General features: G+C 35.5%; 2 protein-coding genes across 3 annotated transcripts; both read left to right on the top strand.

Annotated features, from left to right (window-relative positions):
- Window positions 1-8681: 8681 nt before the first annotated feature.
- On the top strand, window positions 8682-13593 carry LOC111387120 (probable ubiquitin-conjugating enzyme E2 25). Of its 2 annotated transcripts, XM_023011638.1 has the most exons (8): window positions 8684-9055; window positions 9138-9249; window positions 10771-10863; window positions 11013-12077; window positions 12188-12251; window positions 12416-12555; window positions 12651-12962; window positions 13109-13593. In XM_023011638.1, exons 1-8 carry the CDS (start codon window positions 9009-9011, stop codon window positions 13409-13411), a joined length of 2136 nt encoding a protein of 711 aa, XP_022867406.1. In that variant the 5' UTR covers window positions 8684-9008; the 3' UTR covers window positions 13412-13593. The 2 variants fall into 2 exon arrangements, with proteins under 2 accessions (XP_022867407.1, XP_022867406.1); XM_023011639.1 differs by lacking the exon at window positions 10771-10863 and having other exon boundaries at window positions 8682-9055.
- Window positions 13594-15134: 1541 nt separating this feature from the next.
- On the top strand, window positions 15135-18007 carry LOC111387150. Its single transcript, XM_023011685.1, has 2 exons — window positions 15135-15258; window positions 15375-18007. Exon 2 carries the CDS (start codon window positions 15496-15498, stop codon window positions 17806-17808), a length of 2313 nt encoding a protein of 770 aa, XP_022867453.1. The 5' UTR covers window positions 15135-15258; window positions 15375-15495; the 3' UTR covers window positions 17809-18007.
- The last annotated feature ends 1498 nt before the right edge of the window (window positions 18008-19505 follow it).

Raw genomic sequence — 19505 nt, 5'->3', positions numbered from 1 at the left:
AAGTGCACAAATTGCACTCATCAGTCCGCTATGGTTATTGGCTTATCATGTTTAAATTCTAGTATTAGCAAATCATCGTGTAGAGTAATCATTGTCGCTAGAAATTTAGGAATTGTTTGCTATATTTAAAGTGTTGGATTAAGTGCAAGTTTGATTATTGATTTTGTATTTAATTACTATTAAATCATTGTGTGAGAAACTGAATTTTTGTTGATATACATTTGTGTTGCATTGATTATTCTGTTAGAATACCTAGACTTGCCCTGTTTGACCATTCTCTTGATACTGAGATCTCAAATCTCATGAAACCTTAAGAATCTAAAATGGAATATATTACAGTCTTAAGATTACTTAGTGTGATTTATTTGTGCATTTTGGTTGTTCTATTTTTTCAAAAAACTTTTCAGATTTTGAAATTGAAATTTTCAATGTAAAATGAGATTTTTCTATTTGACAACAAAAAATTAAGGGAATTTTGGTTCAACAAAAAGTTTTCAAAAATCATGGATGGCAATTTTCCCATGGATTTGACAAAAGTACAAAAAGAAGAATATGATGAACTTGCTTATACTTCAAATTATTTTACGCTTATATGATGCTATTTTGAGAAATGTTGAAAATTTTGATTCTACTAAAGAACTTTGAAAAAAGTTGGAGGTCTTATATTTACTTAAATTTACATCTAAAAAATTGTACGTACTTGAAAGATATTTCAATTTTAAAATGGATCTTTTAAAGTATCTTGATGACAATTTGGATTTTTTAACAAGCTTGTTCAAAATATTGTTAATTGTAATGAAAATGTATCTGAAACATATAAGGCCATCATTTCGCTGAATTCTATGCCTGACTCCTATATGGAGGTTAAGAATGTAATTAAATATGACATAGATACCTTGGCACCCATAATTGTCATAAATTCCCTTAAGAGTAAAGAAATGAAGATTAAGGCTGAAAAAGAGGATAAGAAGAGTTGTGAGGTACATATGATGAGGAGTAGAATGAAGTTTAATCAAATAAAATTGGGCAGAGCTCAAGATAGTGATGACTCGAGTAGTGACTCAAGTGATAAGGGTGATAAGAAAAAGGACAAAGATTGGGACAAGTCCAATGGTAAATGATATTACAGTTGTGGTAAGATTGTGCACTTTATTAGGAACTGTACCAAGAAGAAGGATAAGTAAACAGGTAAGATGAGAGGTGAGGCGAACATTACTATTGGATTGAGTGATGACCCTAGTGAGATTTATTGAGAGTAAATCTAATTATTGCATGTGCATATGTGTATAATCATTTCTGCATGTATGTGATTGCTTAATTCTATTGTATAATTATATGTTGCATTTCAATGTGGAATGATATGTGAATTTGCATTAATTTGAGAGCAGTCTAATTACTCAATATAATGTGTTAAGGTTGGATGCATTAGCAGTAAGTGTTTGTGTATCTTTTGGTGAGGTGAAGTATAGATGCTTAGGGGTACATTGATATTTTATACCGGGGATGTGGAGTGTCATTTAGATCACGAGTGGAGAGGTGATTAAATATTAAAATCTTTTTATCTGTAAAGACCCTGATAAGGTGGAGTGAAAGAGAGACACTTTTATGACTTTTGTTACATAGAGACCTATTATTCACTTAGGTTGGGAAAAATGATATTGTGATAGAGGATTATCCTGTGAACTTAGGATCTATTCAATAGTTAGACATGAGTTTGTTAATCAGTTCAGTGAGTATGATGGACGATGGAAGAAGATATGTATTCTCGAGGTGTGATCAACACGAAATGTAATAACTTTAAATAGCAATGTAAGCCACCGTAAACATATTTAAAAGCTTCCTATGATGTATCATCTTATCAATAATAACGTGATTTTATGTCTCTTAAGTATAGTGTTCTTCTAATGCCAAACCTTGTTCAGAACCTCATTCGCAAAATCAGAAGAATATAAACTTGCATTACGGTCTTCCAATTTGACACTACAGATGTAAAAATCTCTTACAAATGTCCATAACAGTCTAAAGCCTAGAGCGTTTCTAGTTAAATTAACAGTAGTTTTTTTTAATCTAATCCTATCCTGTCTGAGTTGTCGTTTTAGATCCATGAAAAGGTGATTTCAGTACATCCTTTGCTTCATCAATAATTGACATTTTGCATTATCTACTGTCCATAGAACTGTTGCACATGAATCTTATTATTCAACAGATTACCGTCGTTCTTTATCAAACTACAAAATCCCAACACTTGTTCATACTACGCAATGTCCTGAACACTTTTGATTCCTGTTCTATGTCAAACCAAACAAGGCCTAAACCTTACACTTTCAGAAACATTTGAAAAGTCTTCATCTCAATAGCTAAACTATTTATTGATTCTAGAGATTATCAATGAGCTTTAGCTTAACTTTGATACCCTTTATGAACTTCATTTTTGCTTAGCTTCAGCCATACTTCATGAATTACCATACCTTCAATGTAAAATCTGTTGGAGATATTCATTATTGTATCTGTCGATTATTTACTTACCGAATTCCAGATAAACCCTCTGAACTCCACATGATTTGCATCTTTATGTTTGCTCATAATAATTTAGTTCGCTGATTCAATTTTGATTCCATTTTTAAAGTAATATTCTAGTGATAAGAATCATAAGATGTTAATTAAGGAAGAATTAATAATATTATTCAGTTACAAACTTCATGTTGGAATTTGTCTTAATCCACAAGCCTTAAGTTTAAAAACAAATTGACCATATAGCAAAGAAAGGGTATTCATGATAGAATTTTATGCAAGAGGTATTCGACTTAAGCAATCATAGTCTTGAAAAGTAAGCAAATAGAAAATATTTATCAAAAAATTCATTCATTTGCATGTTTAGTGCATTGTATATAAACTAGAGAAATTGCAGTGAAATGAAATTTATACATTCAACATCTTCAGGATTGATCTATGTTTTAGCAACCAGACTAAAGAAGCCAGAGCATTTCACTGAAACGTTTAACATAAACAACTATATATATATATATTTTTTTTTTTTTTTCTTTTCTCTTTTTTTAAATTTTTTTTTTAATTTTTTAATTTTTTTTTGGCCTAAGAAAATATTTTGGATTTCCTTTGTAAAAAGAGTTCTGATATGTTGTCCCTTTGAAAGTTTGCTATCCCCACAGTAGAAAAGGGACCAAAATATTCAAAATTCTGCAGCAATTCCAGAAGTGCTCACCAATGTGGAGCATATGAATGTCGATGAAGTTCTTCAAAATTTCTATTATTTTAAGCAATTTGACACCGTTGAAAATTACTCTGACCACGGCTCGAAAAATAGTTCATCTATGAAACAGGGAAGCTCAACATAAATTGATGCATATTATTCCATGTCTCCATCTATCGTCTATATATATACACACACGCATCAAGGTGGAGTGAAAGAGAGACACTTTTATGACTTTTGTTACATAGAGACCTATTATTCACTTAGGTTGGGAAAAATGATATTGTGATAGAGGATTATCCTGTGAACTTAGGATCTATTCAATAGTTAGACATGAGTTTGTTAATCAGTTCAGAGAGTATGATGGACGATGGAAGAAGATATGTATTCTCGAGGTGTGATCAACACGAAATGTAATAGGATAAGTGTGGTGAGATCTTTTCGTGGAATCATTTATGTGTTTGTTGTATGCCCGTTGATAGTTTGTTTTATTAACTTGGTGTTAATTTATTATTTTGTGTGAACGTGTTTTGAAAAGATCTATATATTATCTTATATTAATTCTTCATTGCATGCTTATTTTCTCTTAATTGATTACTATGATTATTTGTTTCTACTTGAATGTTTCTTGACCTTAGCCTTGGTGAGTACATAGAGCGGGTATGACATGTGTTTCAAGTTCGAAACATGAGGTAATGTCTATGATCCCAATTTTATTGGTTGCCCTGATTATGCAATTACTAACTTCATGTTTTGATTACTTGTAGGCTGATTGGTTATCAATGTGGAGATTTGTTGGATGTTAATATCCAATAAATCTCGAGCGATGATGTAGAAATGTCGGATTATATTATCATTTGTCTCGATCGACGGTGTGTTGATAATCAACAATCAAGACTAAAGGCTCGACCTGAAAACAACTCAGGCCTTTGGAAACAACTTAATTAGTTAATGTTACTCATGCCCACTATGTTTCTTGGATGGCCATTTTAATGTGTTGGCCTTCGCCCAAGTTGTGGTAATCTTAACTAACCTATATATCTACCATTCCTTTGCCTTTGCTGTGTGTGCGCTTTGCCTTGTTTTTGAGAGAAAACGATGGCTGCTCTTCCTCTATGGCTGTTCTTCCTCTTCCAGCCTTGTATCTAATGTTTCCTCTTTGCCTTTATAGCTTGTAAACCATCGTCATACTTGTATTCCTTATGGGTACATTAGAAGTGACAACCAAAGTGATAGAACAAGTTGTGGGTCAGAGCCTTTGATTGATTGTTTGATATCTAATAGTAACTTTAAACTGAGCCTGGATTACACAATTGAAGATCAATTCCGCGACACTTATCCAAGCTAACTATATATACATTAAAAAATAAATACAATTTTATAATTATATTGTGCCATTTTTTCCGTAAATATCGTTTCGATTAACTTGGAAAAAAAAAGTTCTTTCTATAAAAAAATTCTTTAAATTAACAAAAACTATAAAGGGATATAAAATAAATAATTATAATTATGGTGCTCCTATAATTTTGGGGTCCTGTGCAATCATATCACTTGCACACACTCGAGCCGTCCGTAGATGGAAATCTAGTCGCCCGATTACTTGGGCTTTGTATGGCAAATGATTGAAATAAAAAGAGATGAAAGATTGATACTTTCTCACTGCCGTTGTAGATGCAAGTATCAAAAGCATATATTTTTTTTTAAATGGGATGTTTTCAAGATGTTTATGTGACGAATTTCATTTTCTCTAAAAATTTTGAGTTCATAATGAATAAGTTCGCTTTATCATGAAAAGAAAATTTGACGTGGTTGTGCCTTTTGTTTCCTCGAGTATGTGGCACAAGGTTTTTATTGCCGAAGGTTGTGGCATATGGAAATAGTTCCTTCTTGTGTGCTTGAGTGTAGTAAGTGGGCAGCTTGTGTTCAGTTTAGTTTCTACGTTGATCTCGAACTTCTCGTCCGGTGATTTAATTCTTGCGAGCTACTAAGGACTAGTGTGTATATATATATATATGTATGTTTATATATATATTTTTTTTATTTTTTTTATTTTTTTTGGCCTAAGAAAATATTTTGGATTTCCTTTGTAAAAAGAGTTCTGATATGTTGTCCCTTTGAAAGTTTGCTATCCCCACAGTAGAAAAGGGACCAAAATATTCAAAATTCTGCAGCAATTCCAGAAGTGCTCACCAATGTGGAGCATATGAATGTCGATGAAGTTCTTCAAAATTTCTATTATTTTAAGCAATTTGACACCGTTGAAAATTACTCTGACCACGGCTCGAAAAATAGTTCATCTATGAAACAGGGAAGCTCAACATAAATTGATGCATATTATTCCATGTCTCCATCTATCGTCTATATATATACACACACGCATATACATATATATTTATTTATTTTTGCATATATTCATATGCCTTTGTATTAACATCTTTAATATTGGATGTAGCAATCAAAGAGAATATATGAGCAAAAGTTACTTTCAGTTTAAGATGTACCGATACCCTCTTTCAGTACAACGTGAGTGCGTTAAGTTTTGGGGTACACGAAAGCATATTCTTTGTGAAAGCAAAAATGTCATTTGTTAAGAATTCTAAAAGATACTTTGTTGATCTTAGCCTTTGTCTGGAAAGAATGTATAAACAATTTTATAAAAAGATAGAACTAAATGTTGGATATATAATAATATTTGAAAGCAAATTGAAATGTATGATCAAATAAAGTGTCACTATTTAAAAATTAATCCATAAAGTTTGTCAAAAGGAGGTGTAGAGCATGTCTGACACAATTTCCACTTCTTATAGTGTCTGATATGATTTCTACTTCTTACAGTAGAGTTTTATGAGAAAAGCTATCTTAGAATCTATTTGGTTGGCTTTTGAAAAGCTAAAAACTATTTTTGTACATGTTTGAATTTTTATTTATTTATTATTATTATTATTATTATTATTTTTTGGAAATATGTCTGTCTAAAAGGGTTTTTAGAGAAAATTAACTTAAATGTTATGATTGTTTCTTGTAGAAGAGTTTTGATATGACTTCTGCTTTTGCTTATTGGACAAAAGGTTTGACGAAATTAGCACATAAATATACATCACTATTGCTAGATCCAACACCAACATCAATGGATGCATTACCATCTCAAGCACCACCACACCAACGTCCAATTAAAAAAAAAAAAACTCAACCACGAAAAAAACCAAATCCACTATCGATGATCGTCGCTGCAGTGGCAAGCCACTCCTTGTGGCTTTCTCTTCTAAGCATCACTACGACAGCGCGATTATGTCGCCAGCACAGGCATTGCCACAGCAACATTGCGTAGCTTTTCTTCGCAGCATTGTTGCGTAGCGGTGCTCGGAGGTGGTCTTCAGCAACGGCAAATCCAAGATCCAAGTCCAGCTAGGATGGGTTGACCGTTGACGATCGTAATAGTCCGATATTACGATCAATTACAATTGATTAAAAAAATTAACTAAGAACATATGGGTTGAATTGAACGGCCAACATCTTCTCAATTAAATTTGTTCACTTTGACTAATTTCCTAAACGTAAATTCTCTAATCAATAATCATAATTTGCAAAACATAAATTACTTATCATAAATCACAATTCACAACATAATTTCGTAAACATAAATTCCCAAATCAATAATCATTCCTCATCAAAACATAAATTACTTATCATAAATCACGAATGCAAATATAATTTCATAAACATAAATTCCCAAATCAATAATTATAACTCATAAAACGTAAATTACTTATCATAATTCATAAATCACAACATATTTAACATCAACTTATCAACTTAAGTCATTGACATGAGGAAGGAATCATTTGGTATAAATATTGGCTCCAAGTCTCCAACCAGTGAACCAAAGAACTTGCTCGCCAAGTGGACAAAGAATTCTGCGATTCTGCTCCAATTTCATGCCAAAATGATACCTTTAAACCGTTAAAAATGGTGTTGAGCAGTTAGCACCTACAAATTACAATACAATATATTTAAATTTGCCAATTTAGCAGTTAGCACATACAAACAGGCAATCATACGATTCATACCCTGTGAAAATTTTCATTTAAAAAATATAAGCACTCACATAATATATTGGCACTGTTCAATTATTTAATTATATCCCTCACCCTTAGTCCAATATTTGAGGAATATAATAATTAACAGAAGTAAATTATGAAGATAACTAAAATTGCAGTAATCTTGTTTTTAATTAAAGTTTGTACTTTTAAATTTTAATCCACCCTATTCATTAATGATACAATATTTTATGGCGTATTGGATAATTAATTAGTATATCAACTAACAACACAACAATATATCTATCTTTATTCCAAAACTCAAAAAGATGAAAGATTTTCAGAATGAAGTCAAAAGTCATGTTAGAAAAACAATTAGAAATCAGGGCCGAACCGGCGGCGGCGAAGGAAGAAGTGTCTCACAATGCAGCCTGTAGGGTAGGGGCGAAACCGGCGGTCTCCAACACTGTCGTGTCTCGTCACTCGTGTGCAGCGTTGTGCAGGCAAGGGCGAGCGGCGAAGGAAGATTGAAGAAATTGGAAAAGCGTTTTCTTCCAACCTTCCACCGTTCTACGATTTGGGAGAAATGGGAGTTATTTGGGCATTTGATTCAATTTTATTGGGTAATTGAACTTTGATAAATTCGGATATTTTCATTTAACAATTGGGCTAATAATAAGAGGCCCAACATTTTGAACCCTGCCCAAACCCAAAAAAAAAAAAAATAAATAAAAAAATGGCCCTCTTCTCTTCGTCTTCTTCCTTCTCCAGCGATAGTCGGACTCTAGCGTATCTACAACTGGCGCTACCCAATGGATTTGAAGATTTCGACGGAGCTAGCATGTGCGGTCGCGCCCCCTCTTCAGATGTTGGCTCCGCGCCTAGTCTTCAGCATTGGATACCTCGGCGACGATTCAATCTAATAGAGAGGATATAGTGATCGGGAGAGGGAGAGGGAGAGGGAGAGAAGAGAATGGGGAGGAAGAAGAAAGAAAATGATTTAATGTTTGAATTGGATGGATAGGATAAGGTGTGAGTATATATAAATTAATATATATTATTATTAAAGTTAAAATATGAAATTATAACCTAATTTTTTTGTAAATAAACGCAAAACTTGATTTTCAAAATATCAATGCTCGCATAAAAAAAAAAAAATGCTCTTGATGAATTATGTGAAAATTTTAAAGTTTTACGAGAGAATGGGGCTCCAAGCTATCGAGTCAACATAAGATATTGGTGGGCCCTACTTTTGGCCTTTTTCCTTTTTTAAATAAAAAAACACATAAATGTTTATCCGTTTCTTCATACGTGGCCTACATGCAGAAATGGAACCCACACCACAAGTCCCCTTCGCGAATGGCACAATAGTAAATATCAGAAATTGAAGGGCTTAATATGAAACACATTTGGCGTTGCAACCTACGAACGCCGATCTGAGCAGCATAGTACAGTTAGTACTTAACCGTGCGCGAACTCCAAAGGAAAGGGCTAAATATATAGTGAAGAATATCTACTTTACTATTTCTCTCTCTAAAATTTTATAGATAGTTCCGCAGCGAATTTCTGTGTCTATCATTTTGTATCGATATCTATATATAATTGGTGGAGGAATCGGAAACCTATAAACGTGTAATTATCGATTCCAATTTTCCGAGACAAAGGATGAGCCATCGCTGACAAGAAAAAGGTGTTAATTGACCAAACCGAACCCTAATTTTGTTTTTGAGTTCTTTATTACGAAGCCGGCACGAGCTGATTTCATGGAGTCACCTACGCCTGTTTCTCGATACATACCCCAGAATTCCAAGTAGTATTCTTTTTTCGGTATGTGATTTGTTGTATGTGTTTGTATGAAGCGTTTATATATGGTGGATTTTTAATGGGTGCAGGAAAAGGGTATTTCCGGGTGGGAGTTCTAGCGGGTGTCAAGAAGCGGATGTGGTGGAAATCCCGCCGCCGATTAATCGGTCTTCGAAGGCCAAATTATTGAAGCAAAAAGAGGTGAAAGATATACTTATATGAAATCCTTTGTCGTTTGTGCACTGGATTCTGGTAGCAAGTGGTTATAGGTTTTCTTCTTATTTTCCTTTCTGGAGTGGGTATAGGATTTTTATTTTTTATTTTTATATTTTTTAGGGCATTGGATTCTTGTTCTTTTTTGGGGATTTTTTTTCTTGAATCCTGGATTTTTTGTGATTAAAATTGGAATCGCATTGAGCAGAATGGAATTGGGCCGAAATGCAATGGAGAGTTTTTTTAGCTGAAGCCGTTTCTTTTTTTTGGTTTCAATGTAGTGATGCATTGCTGGTTTTCCAATTTTATTTTATTTTTTTATTTTTTTTGGCAGTTATCACAGCTTAATGTACAGGAAAATTGAGAGTTTTATGTTTGTGATGCCCATTTCTGAGTTTTCTATTTAATATAGATTTTTGTAGTTGATTGATTTATGATGGTGATGTAAATATAAATATGGGAATCTGTGCCTAAAATTTCTGGATTGGGGGAAGATGGACTCAGTTTTAAGAAATATTGATGAGTTCCTACCTGACTGTTTTAGAAGTTAAAACGGTTTTGCATGTTGACAATTTTGCAGTCAAGATGACGGCATACTATCATATGTGAACAGTTGGTGCCTATGCTAATGGGAGCATTGCAACTGAATGGAATAAGTCCAAAAATAGAATTGACGACCAATATAACTTACGAACAAAGTTTTGAGAAGGATAGAGGTTTAAGTATAACAAACATTAACATTTGTGGGAATGCTAAACAATTAGATATATTCACTTTTTACAAAAAGGTATGGAGTTTTGCTGAATACATAATTGTTGATCGTATTGAGACAAGTAAAAAATCATGAAAGATTTGTTATTTTCTGTTTCAATTCTTTTTTCTGTGAGACTGGCCATTACTCCCAAAATCTGGGGAGGTCATATTAGATTTCCCATGTGGATTGATAAATAAATGTATCATTCACCTTTTTTAGCTTACAGTTGCTGCAGTTATTGATTTAGGTCTATAACTCCGTTCCTCCTGTGCTTTAGGATTTTATGGTGGATGTTCTGTTCTTTCTAAAAACAATAAATAATTGCTTTCAACTGGAAGTAGAGTTCTATTATTTTGGTGGTACTTTATTTTGTATGATTTGGCCCATAAGAAAATACGGGGGATGAGGGAATGTCAGATTTAAAGAATGGGTGACTAGTAAGAGATATATTTCTTTTTCTTTTTTCTGTTTTCCCTATCATTTGATGGACTAACTAGCATGCAGAAAACTTTTGCACAGAAAAATATCTTGTATTTCATTTACAGAGAACCCATTTTCTTTTTTCTGGTTATTGGTACTATAGCTTGTTGCCTGAACTAAAAAAATTATAAAGTACTTGTTGGGTTTACTTCTGTTATTTTGATTGGCCTGTCTGAGAGATAAACTTTAGCATCATCATGATTGTTGTTGTTAATAAGTCATTTTAGTCTTGCATTGTTTGGCATCCTAATTTCTGTAAACCGAAATTCTTGAAGGTTATTTGTCATGAAATAATAGACATAGACATGGATGAAGACTGTGATGTTATGCTTATTGATGGGCAAGTCGACACAAGTGGCAAAGGCAAGGTAATTAAGAGTTCTCACGAACTACTATTGCTTTGTGCTTAGAATCATTTTATTAGCCTCCAAGCTAATTTTGTTTTATCTAGTGTTGGTCATCGCAGTTTCTTGTTGATAACTATGCACTAATCTATTCATTTTAATTTTTCTTGTAGGAAGCTCTGCCCGACTTTTCGCTGGGTCCTAGTAGTATAGGTACTGGTGGATCTGGAAATGGCATTCAGTTGTCCAACAATGGCTCTGCTGGATTACATAATTCTATTAATGTAGATGATTTCAATTCCTCCCTCTTCTACGGAGATGATGAGTGTATAGATATGTATTGTGATGATCTCATTGATGAAGAATATACAGATTTGCAATCACATTTTGATCACATAGATATTCCTCCTGGGATAGAGGCTCCACTTCCCTGGTTGCCAAGTTCTGCAGGAAATAACATGAAGTTAATGACCCCAGGCACTTCAACCAACTCAACTTTGCAACTTCAATTGAATGATGCCAATCTGCCTGCCACGAATTCGTCTCACCCATCATGGAAATTGAAAAATGCCCTAATAAAGGGTCAATCAACTTCAAGGAACAGTTCACAATTCAGTACCCAAGTGCATGCAGTCAGTCAGCCTGTGGAGTTGAATGGGTCTTCAACTATGTGGGAACCAGAACTGGAGAAATTAACCACTTTAAGCAGTACACCTTATCCAATTTCGGATATCTCTAGTAGTTTGTTGAATCTTAAACATGGGAAGGACTCCTTACCCTCTTTTGGAAAGGGTAGGAGGAAGTCTCATCTACCACTCCCACCATCTGCTCCCTTCGGTTCATACAATCAATTTCCTGCCAGTTCAACGTATTTTTCCAGTAGTGTGAAGACGCCAGTTGGTAGCGGTGGTAGCTGCCCAAAATTAAATCCAATGCACACACCTGGAGCTGGAATTTTCGTGCCGATTCCGTCGTGGAAGAAATGGAATATGAATGTGTTGGAACCTTGTCCAGTTCCTCCTGGTTTTATAGGTGGAAGCTCATCTGCTCCATGGGGACATGATCTTGCCAAGAACCAAAATAATGCATTTTCTGCAGCAACTCCAGAACCGCTCACCATTGTGGAGAATAGGAACTTGGAAGAAATTCTTCAGAATTTCAATCATTTTAAGCAATTTGACACCGTTGAAAATTGCTGTGACCACCACTACTTGAAAAATGGTTCATCTATGAAACAGGCAAGCACACATTTAAAGGATGCATGATGCATATACGTGTATTGTCCTTAGTTTTATCTTTTGCATATATTCACATGCCTTCACACTATCATCTTTAATGTTTGATATAGCCGTCAAAGGGTTGGACAAAGAGAATACAAGAGGAATGGAAGATCCTGGAGAAAGATCTGCCTGGTAAGTTTTCTGAAATTTCAGGATTAATTTGTGATGATAACTGATCAAATTTAGTTATAGTCCCTGTACATTTTGTTAAAACTAATGGCGTTACCATCATTTTGCTGAGCTTACTATAATGAATTCATTCCTCACCTTCTATATTTGTGTTGCCGGTTTATCAGATACCATATTTGTGCGGGTCTATGAATCCAGAATGGATCTTTTGAGGGCTGTAATAGTAGGAGCAGAAGGAACTCCATACCATGATGGCATCTTTTTCTTCGACGTCTTCTTTCCTGGAAGCTATCCCAGTGTTCCACCTGTATGTTTCTGATATTTTTGTGCCTGTCCGCTTGTACACCTCTGAATATGTCAATACATTGTCTCCCATTGAGCCTAAATCACTTCTTGTTGCAGCATGTCCATTACCACTCAGGTGGACTTCGCATCAATCCAAATTTGTACAATTGTGGCAAAGTATGCCTGAGCCTTCTCAACACTTGGGGTGGTAGTCAGAAGGAGAAGTGGATCCCTGGTGTATCAACTATGCTACAAGTTTTGGTCTCTATACAAGGCTTAATTTTGAATGCTAAGCCCTATTTTAATGAGCCCGGATATGCAAATATGAGTGGTTCAGCAAGTGGAGAAAAGTGTTCTTTGGCATACAATGAAAAGACTTTTATCTATTCTCTCCAAACGATGGTGTACAGTATGAGGCGGCCACCGAAGGTAAGATGAAATTCAGATTCTCTCTATGTACTACTGTTGTTATTAGGACGTTGGATCCTTGCATATTTTGGTGGTTAATTTCAATTTGTTCTTTCCTTTTTGGTGACGACTTCATTATACTTATTTGAGTTTTGTGTTGCTTGTAGCATTTCGAGGACTTTGTGGTAGGGCATTTCTGCAAGCGTTCTCGTGATATTCTGGTAGCATGTAAAGCCTATACAGAAGGCGCTCAAGTGGGTTGTCTTGTTAAAGGGGGTGTTCAAGACGTTGATGAGGGTGATAAGAGCTGCTCACAGGATTTTAAGGCCAATTTGGCAGGGTTCATCACTACGTTAGTAAATGCATTTTCTCAAATTGGCGCGAAGGACTGTCAAGAGTTCCTCTGTTTAGCACAAAAGACTAATGTACAAGTGTCTACTGCACCTGGGGTTCAAAACTTACATTATTAGATCAATAAAATTCCAATTTAGACTTGGGCTACGTATTTCGCACGAAAGACATGTTCATCTTGAATTTTGTTTTTGACTTCTTAGGCTGTATTTAAAATTACAAAGCAGTGAATGTTAAATGACTTCAGGATGCTCACCATGCATTTGAGTAAATAAAAATATCTTAAATATTGTATCTTTAACTGTGTTTATCCTTCTCTGATTTAGTTTCTGGAATGTGCTTGGTGTACAGTACACCCTTGAGGACAACATGTGAGGGGGGCTGTAGTACAAAGAGCTTTATTGTTATTTTCCTATATTCTGTAATATTCTATTGCCTTGTCATTCAACTTTTCATAGTTGTGTCCGGTCAGTTGCATCTTTTACCTTTTCTTTTTTTGTATTGTTAATCTTTTGTAATATATTTTGAAGGGCATTTCTTCCCATTTCACCATGAAATGATGTTACCTTAATTGCCATTTGTAGCTGAGTGCCAAATTATAATATTGTTAGAATTTTCTAAGCTCAAAAAAGAATTCACTGCCTTATTGCTTGTGACGGATTCAAATGGTGAGAAACTGTGAATACTTTCAGGAGAATAAGTTTTCATTTGAGTGAATCTACAGCCAAAAGCACATTTTCTTGATTTTTTACTTTGAGAAAAAACAGGGATTTAATCTTCATTTTGACAAGCAACAATGCTAGGTGTACACCCTTTAATTGCGGGCATCATCCCTTATTAGAGGGCTACTTCGCATTTTTCTTTGGCAAGAGGGGAAAAGTGGGGAAAGAATTAGCACTTTTTTCTATTTGGTCGTTGCTTCTTCTTGGGGTTAGCAAAATTCCAAGTCAACCAAGACTTTTTCAATTTGCCTGGCATTTTTCTTTGGCAAGAGGGGGAAAGTGGGGAAGAATTAGCGCTTCTTTCTATTTGGTCGTTGCTTCTTCTTTGGGTTGGCAAAATTCCAAGTCAACCAAGACTTTTGCTTGTGTAGTGTGTGTGTGTGTGTTTCATTTTTTCAATAAATGGGCCTTTTTCTGATTAGAGATAATACAAGTAGTAGGTGTCTTGATTCCTAGCCGTTGACGCAAATTCCCATTCAATGACGGCAACTTCCAGGAAATAGCCTTGCAGGAAAAATTGGACAAATGAATCATTAATGCTAAGTAAAATACTGATTGGCAGTCAAGAGTGATTTTTTTATCCAAAAAAATTGATTTTTTGAACGTTATTTCACTAATTCAGCCTTTATATTTGACTTCTTCTCTCATAGGTGGACTTCACTTTTCTCCTCACGATCAAAAAATCAATTCTCAAAATCACTCTCCCAGGTGTATGATTCCCTTTTTTCCTAAATAAGAAATGTTATGTAGTCTTATTGAAATTGTAATCTCGGATTAAACGAACGTAAAATTAAATGAGTCATTAAATGTCACATTTGTGCCACTTAGACCAGGTATATAATCCAATGGGGCTAAATAGTATTACTCTTTTCTAAAATATATTATTTCTCACTTTCTTTCAACCACACATTTTTTATTAAAATAATATTATGCAAATAAAAAATATATATACACTACTTTGTTTTAGTCTCGATCAGTTTGTTGTGGCGATGAATTCTTGGTTCACCATGTTTTCTTCATGGCTTAAGATTTTCTTGTTCTTCTTTTTCTTTACCAGTCTCTGTAAAACTTATGGTTCTTCTTCTTCTAAGAGTACTTCAACAGATTCATATACTGATCACTGTGCTTCCATAGTCCCCACATCTAAACCGACGGTTCGTGCCCATAATAAATCTGTAATTTCATTCAGAGGAGGCTACTACACAGGTGGTGACAGGCTTCTAGGCAGTAAATCATCCAATCAGGTGTATGACTATACTGGGAGTTATCTTCGATTTCGACCCACCAGGAATGTCTATAAAACTGATTCCAAGGGTGTTTATAAACTTGAAGCTTACTTATATTTTCGATCGCCGTACAGGTACTATGATAGTGATACCAGTTCCAGTTATGGATCCCATTTTCATAGAACTGTTCGTGCCCCGGGGACAATCAAATTTCTCTTGAACGGGTTCTGGTCGGAGGTTTCAAGGAAGCTCTGTATGGTGGGATCAGCTTCTTGGCAATCTGAAAAAGGTAAATTTCTCAATCTTGACGGTGTTCTTAAACTCAAGTTTGCTGATGAGAAGTCAAATATGTCTACTAGTTTGGTCAGTGGTACTTTGGAGTCCATAAATCCTCAGAATGACTTGGGATATTTTGAACCAATTTCGATATATGAGTTCCCTTATCTGATTGATTATACTTACTCATTGGTTTCGGAAAAAGTTAATGGAGGGTGTCATGATGATATTGGTGTCCCGAAAAACCAGTCTGTAAGCCTGGAGTCGAGGGATTTTTGCTCTATTTTCGACAGAGGAATCAACTCTCTTGAATTGGAGTATCCTACTGAGTGCAAATCATCCCAAAATTGTACCCATTTAGTGGGGAGTATAGGATTCTTGCCTAAGTTTATGCACCTGCATGCGATTCAGTGTTCGGGAGTTGAAGAAAAACTAAGATACATGTTAAAATTTGGAAATAGTAGTTACACTGAATTTTATGGGCGGTTTGATCCAAATTCAACTTTGATTGGGGAGGGATCTTGGGATGCAAAGAATAATAGGCTCTGTATTGTTGCTTGCCGAATCTTGAATCGGGCTAATACTTGGGGAAGCAAAGTGGGGGATTGTACAACGAGGTTGAGCTTGAGGTACCCTTCAACTTTGACGATCAGAAACAAATCGAACATAGTTGGGCAAATTTGGACCAACAAAACTGTCAATGATTCTGGGTACTTCAGAAAGATCATGTTCAGAAGTTGGGAAAACGACGTAGCGGCAATCCCAGGATTGAAATACGAGTACACTGAACTCGATCGGGTAAAAGAGTCATGCCCGGTAAAAGGGGCTGTCAAAATGGGGGGAGTGCAATACCCAGATGGGCATTCTTATGATATGAGGTTTGATATGTCTGTAAAACATTCTAAAAAGGAATTTGCTTGGGGTAATGCCATACCCCTCTTTGTTGGGAATGAAATCTATGAACAATCAAGTATGATTGTAGACCTTTCAGACTCTGATGCCGGGTTTGAAACGACTGCTGAAGCTGACAAGAAAACTAATGGCCCTTTGAATATCAGCTACAAGTTGAGTATCAACCCTTTGTCGCTAGTAAAACTGGGCAGTTGGTTTTCGCCTCTCAATTTATCGATGAATCCCCGAGGTCAAGTCGAGATTACTGCAGAAGGGATATATGATGCTGAAACAGGGAACCTCTGCATGCTAGGCTGCAGAGAATTGAGTTCGTTCACTCAGGAATCAAGAAATAAGTCCTTTGACTGCGAGATTCTTGTGAATTTCGAGTTTCCATCAATGAACAGTACCAAAAGAGGAGAATTTATCAAGGGAAGCATCAAAAGCAAGAGAAAGAAATCCGACCCTCTTTATTTTGAGGATTTGAGCATGTCCTCTTCTGCCTATTATGTCACAGAAGCTAAGCAGTCGATCTGGAGAATGGACATAGAGATTACGATGGCTTTGATATCGAACACTCTTACGTGCATTTTTGTGGGATTGCAACTATTTCATGTCAAAAGGAATCCTCAGGTACTCTCTTACATTTCTCTTGTCATGGTCTTAATACTTTCCGTAGGACATATGATTCCACTTGTCCTAAATTTCGAAGCCCTTTTCTTGGGAAATCACGATAAGCAAACGCTGTTGCTTCGTACTGGTGGATGGCTCGAAGCAAATGAAGTAACTGTCCGGATAGTAACTATGGTAGCATTTCTATTGCAAATCTACCTTCTCCAACTGGTATGGACAGCAAGATCGAGTCATGAAAATAAAGAGAGTTTGTGGGTCGGGGAGAAAAAGGCCGGTTTAGTGTCATTGATAATATGCATTATAGGCGGCTTGCTTACCTTTCTTCTAAACTGGACGAGGAAGAGCTACGGCTACCAAGCGCCTTTCACTCAATTCTTGTGGGGTGATTTAAGGTCTTATGCTGGTTTTGTTCTCGATGGTTTTCTTCTCCCTCAAATCTTATTCAACGTATTCTCCAGTTCCAGAGAGAGTTCGTTGTCTAGTCCATTTTATGTCGGGACGACACTGTTTCGTGTGCTGCCCCATGGCTACGATCTATATCGTGGCCAGAGTCGTGTAAGATATGTCAATGGATCATCATACTATTATGCAGATCATAATGCAGATTTTTACTCCACTGCTTGGGATGTTATAATCCCCTGCGGAGGCATTGTGTTGGCTGTGATCATTTTTCTGCAGCAGAGGCTTGGTGGCCATTCGATTTCTTCTCAGAGATTCAGGGAAATGGAACTGTACAATAAGGTTCCTGTGGTTGACGATGAGGCATAACAAATGTAGTAGCAGAAAGTCATCATCTACAGCTTTGTTATATGTTGTTTTAGTACAATGTTGCACCATAGTTTTGTACCCCTTTGGTTCTGTTTGGCAATACTTTGTCAAAGAAATAATTGTACTTTTGTTTCCATTGTCTCATTCTCTGTTTGTCTTGTTAGTTAAATTGAGTTTGCCGTCTTATGTTCGTGATTTCTTTTGATGCTTCCTTTAGCATAAGTCTATTTATGGTTCATTTATCGACACATTTTGAGAGATTCTTAATTACTAATCATTTGGAGTAATGCTTTAAATTAATGCCACCAAAACTGGAGTTATAATTCAAGTAAGTTTACATTGCATTATTCATTCATTTATCACCATGACTAAATAAATTGGGATTTAGAATTGGACCAAATCATTTATTTTGACTTTTTCAGATTCCTTCAAACTGTTTGCTTCGGAAATCTGTTAAAAAGGGATCAAATCGGACGGCTTAGACCACTGAATCCACGTGCTCATAGATGAAAAAAATTGTAAGAACTTGAGTACTTAATTTAACAAATATTAGGGACCATCACAGCAATTTCTTGTTCTTCTGGACCGGTTCAAATCCACATGAGACGCAAACTACGGCCCAGCAAAAACCTAGTGATGGTCTTCATGTGACACGTGTCCCTCGATCTCTATCCCGCAAAGCTCCTCCTTGAAACCCTAGTCCCCGCCTTCCTTTATAGCGGTAACCCCTTCGCCAGTGCAATTGTGTTGCCGACCTATACATAATAAGTACGCATCATCCCTCCCTTAGCAAAAATGGCGAGCTCTGCTGCGTCAACGGCTGCATCGAGAATGCTGAACATCAGCAATTCTTCACTTCGAAGCCTAATACACCGCCAACTCCTCCGTCCCGCCGCCGCGGTCACTTCCACTCCGCATATGATCAACAATAATACTTCTAATCAGGAACAACTATTATTCAATCCTTTTCACTCTGAAAGGAGAAGGCTGGATTTATTAAATCCTTTATCTGATATGAAAAATTTTAATACTGATGCCGGGAATCTCCCACGGAACTTGCAACACGCAATTGGATTCTCTACACACAAAATAGAGGCAGATCGGCGCTGTGGTCCAGTCAAGGGTGAGGATAGCGATGATTATGGCGATTCTGATTGTGATGACGATGATGATGACAACTATGATACTGATGATGATGACTACTATGATGACGACGACGATGATGACGGTCCTCGTAGGTTTAGGGAGTAAGAGTGAGATGAAATAGTTACTATAGATCTGTTCTTCTTGCCTTCAGTTTTTCATTTTTGATTCCAGATCTGTAATTTTCTTATTTATTAGGAGAAATTAACTTTTAAAAGTGGATTAATACTTTATCTTATGAGCAGTGAGAAATTAATACTTTCTAACTTGCTGAGTTACGCTCGAAGAGGTTCAAGTGGAAGCAGATTAAGCTTTTATATTATAATAATTTGATTTTTGTCCCCCCCAATTTTTTTTTTTTTTTTTTTTTTTTTTTTTCCCCCCCCAATTTTTTTTTTTTTTTTTTTTTTTTTTCATCACCCATTTTTCATTGAAATAATAAAATAATATTATAAGTAAATTAAAAGCTTTTCATCGACACATTTTCTATTAATCTATTATTCTAAAATTTATTTATCGTTAAAAATGGTTTCAAACACGCTCATAGTCGACTT

Source organism: Olea europaea, unplaced genomic scaffold, assembly GCF_002742605.1.
Source record: "Olea europaea var. sylvestris unplaced genomic scaffold, O_europaea_v1 scaffold392, whole genome shotgun sequence".
Classification (NCBI taxonomy): domain Eukaryota; kingdom Viridiplantae; phylum Streptophyta; class Magnoliopsida; order Lamiales; family Oleaceae; genus Olea; species Olea europaea.
The sequence above is the reverse complement of the archived record's forward strand: the minus strand, read 5'-3'. Positions and strand labels throughout refer to the sequence as shown.

Bases quoted from the DNA above. Each gene is read 5' to 3' on its own strand.
- LOC111387120 (XM_023011638.1), top strand. From the start codon at position 9,009: ATGGAGTCACCTACGCCTGTTTCTCGATACATACCCCAGAATTCCAA. The intron at 12,556-12,650 runs GTATGTTTCTGA...TTCTTGTTGCAG, and splicing joins GCTATCCCAGTGTTCCACCT to CATGTCCATTACCACTCAGG. The intron at 12,963-13,108 runs GTAAGATGAAAT...TGTTGCTTGTAG, and splicing joins GTATGAGGCGGCCACCGAAG to CATTTCGAGGACTTTGTGGT.
- LOC111387150 (XM_023011685.1), top strand. From the start codon at position 15,496: ATGGTGGGATCAGCTTCTTGGCAATCTGAAAAAGGTAAATTTCTCAAT.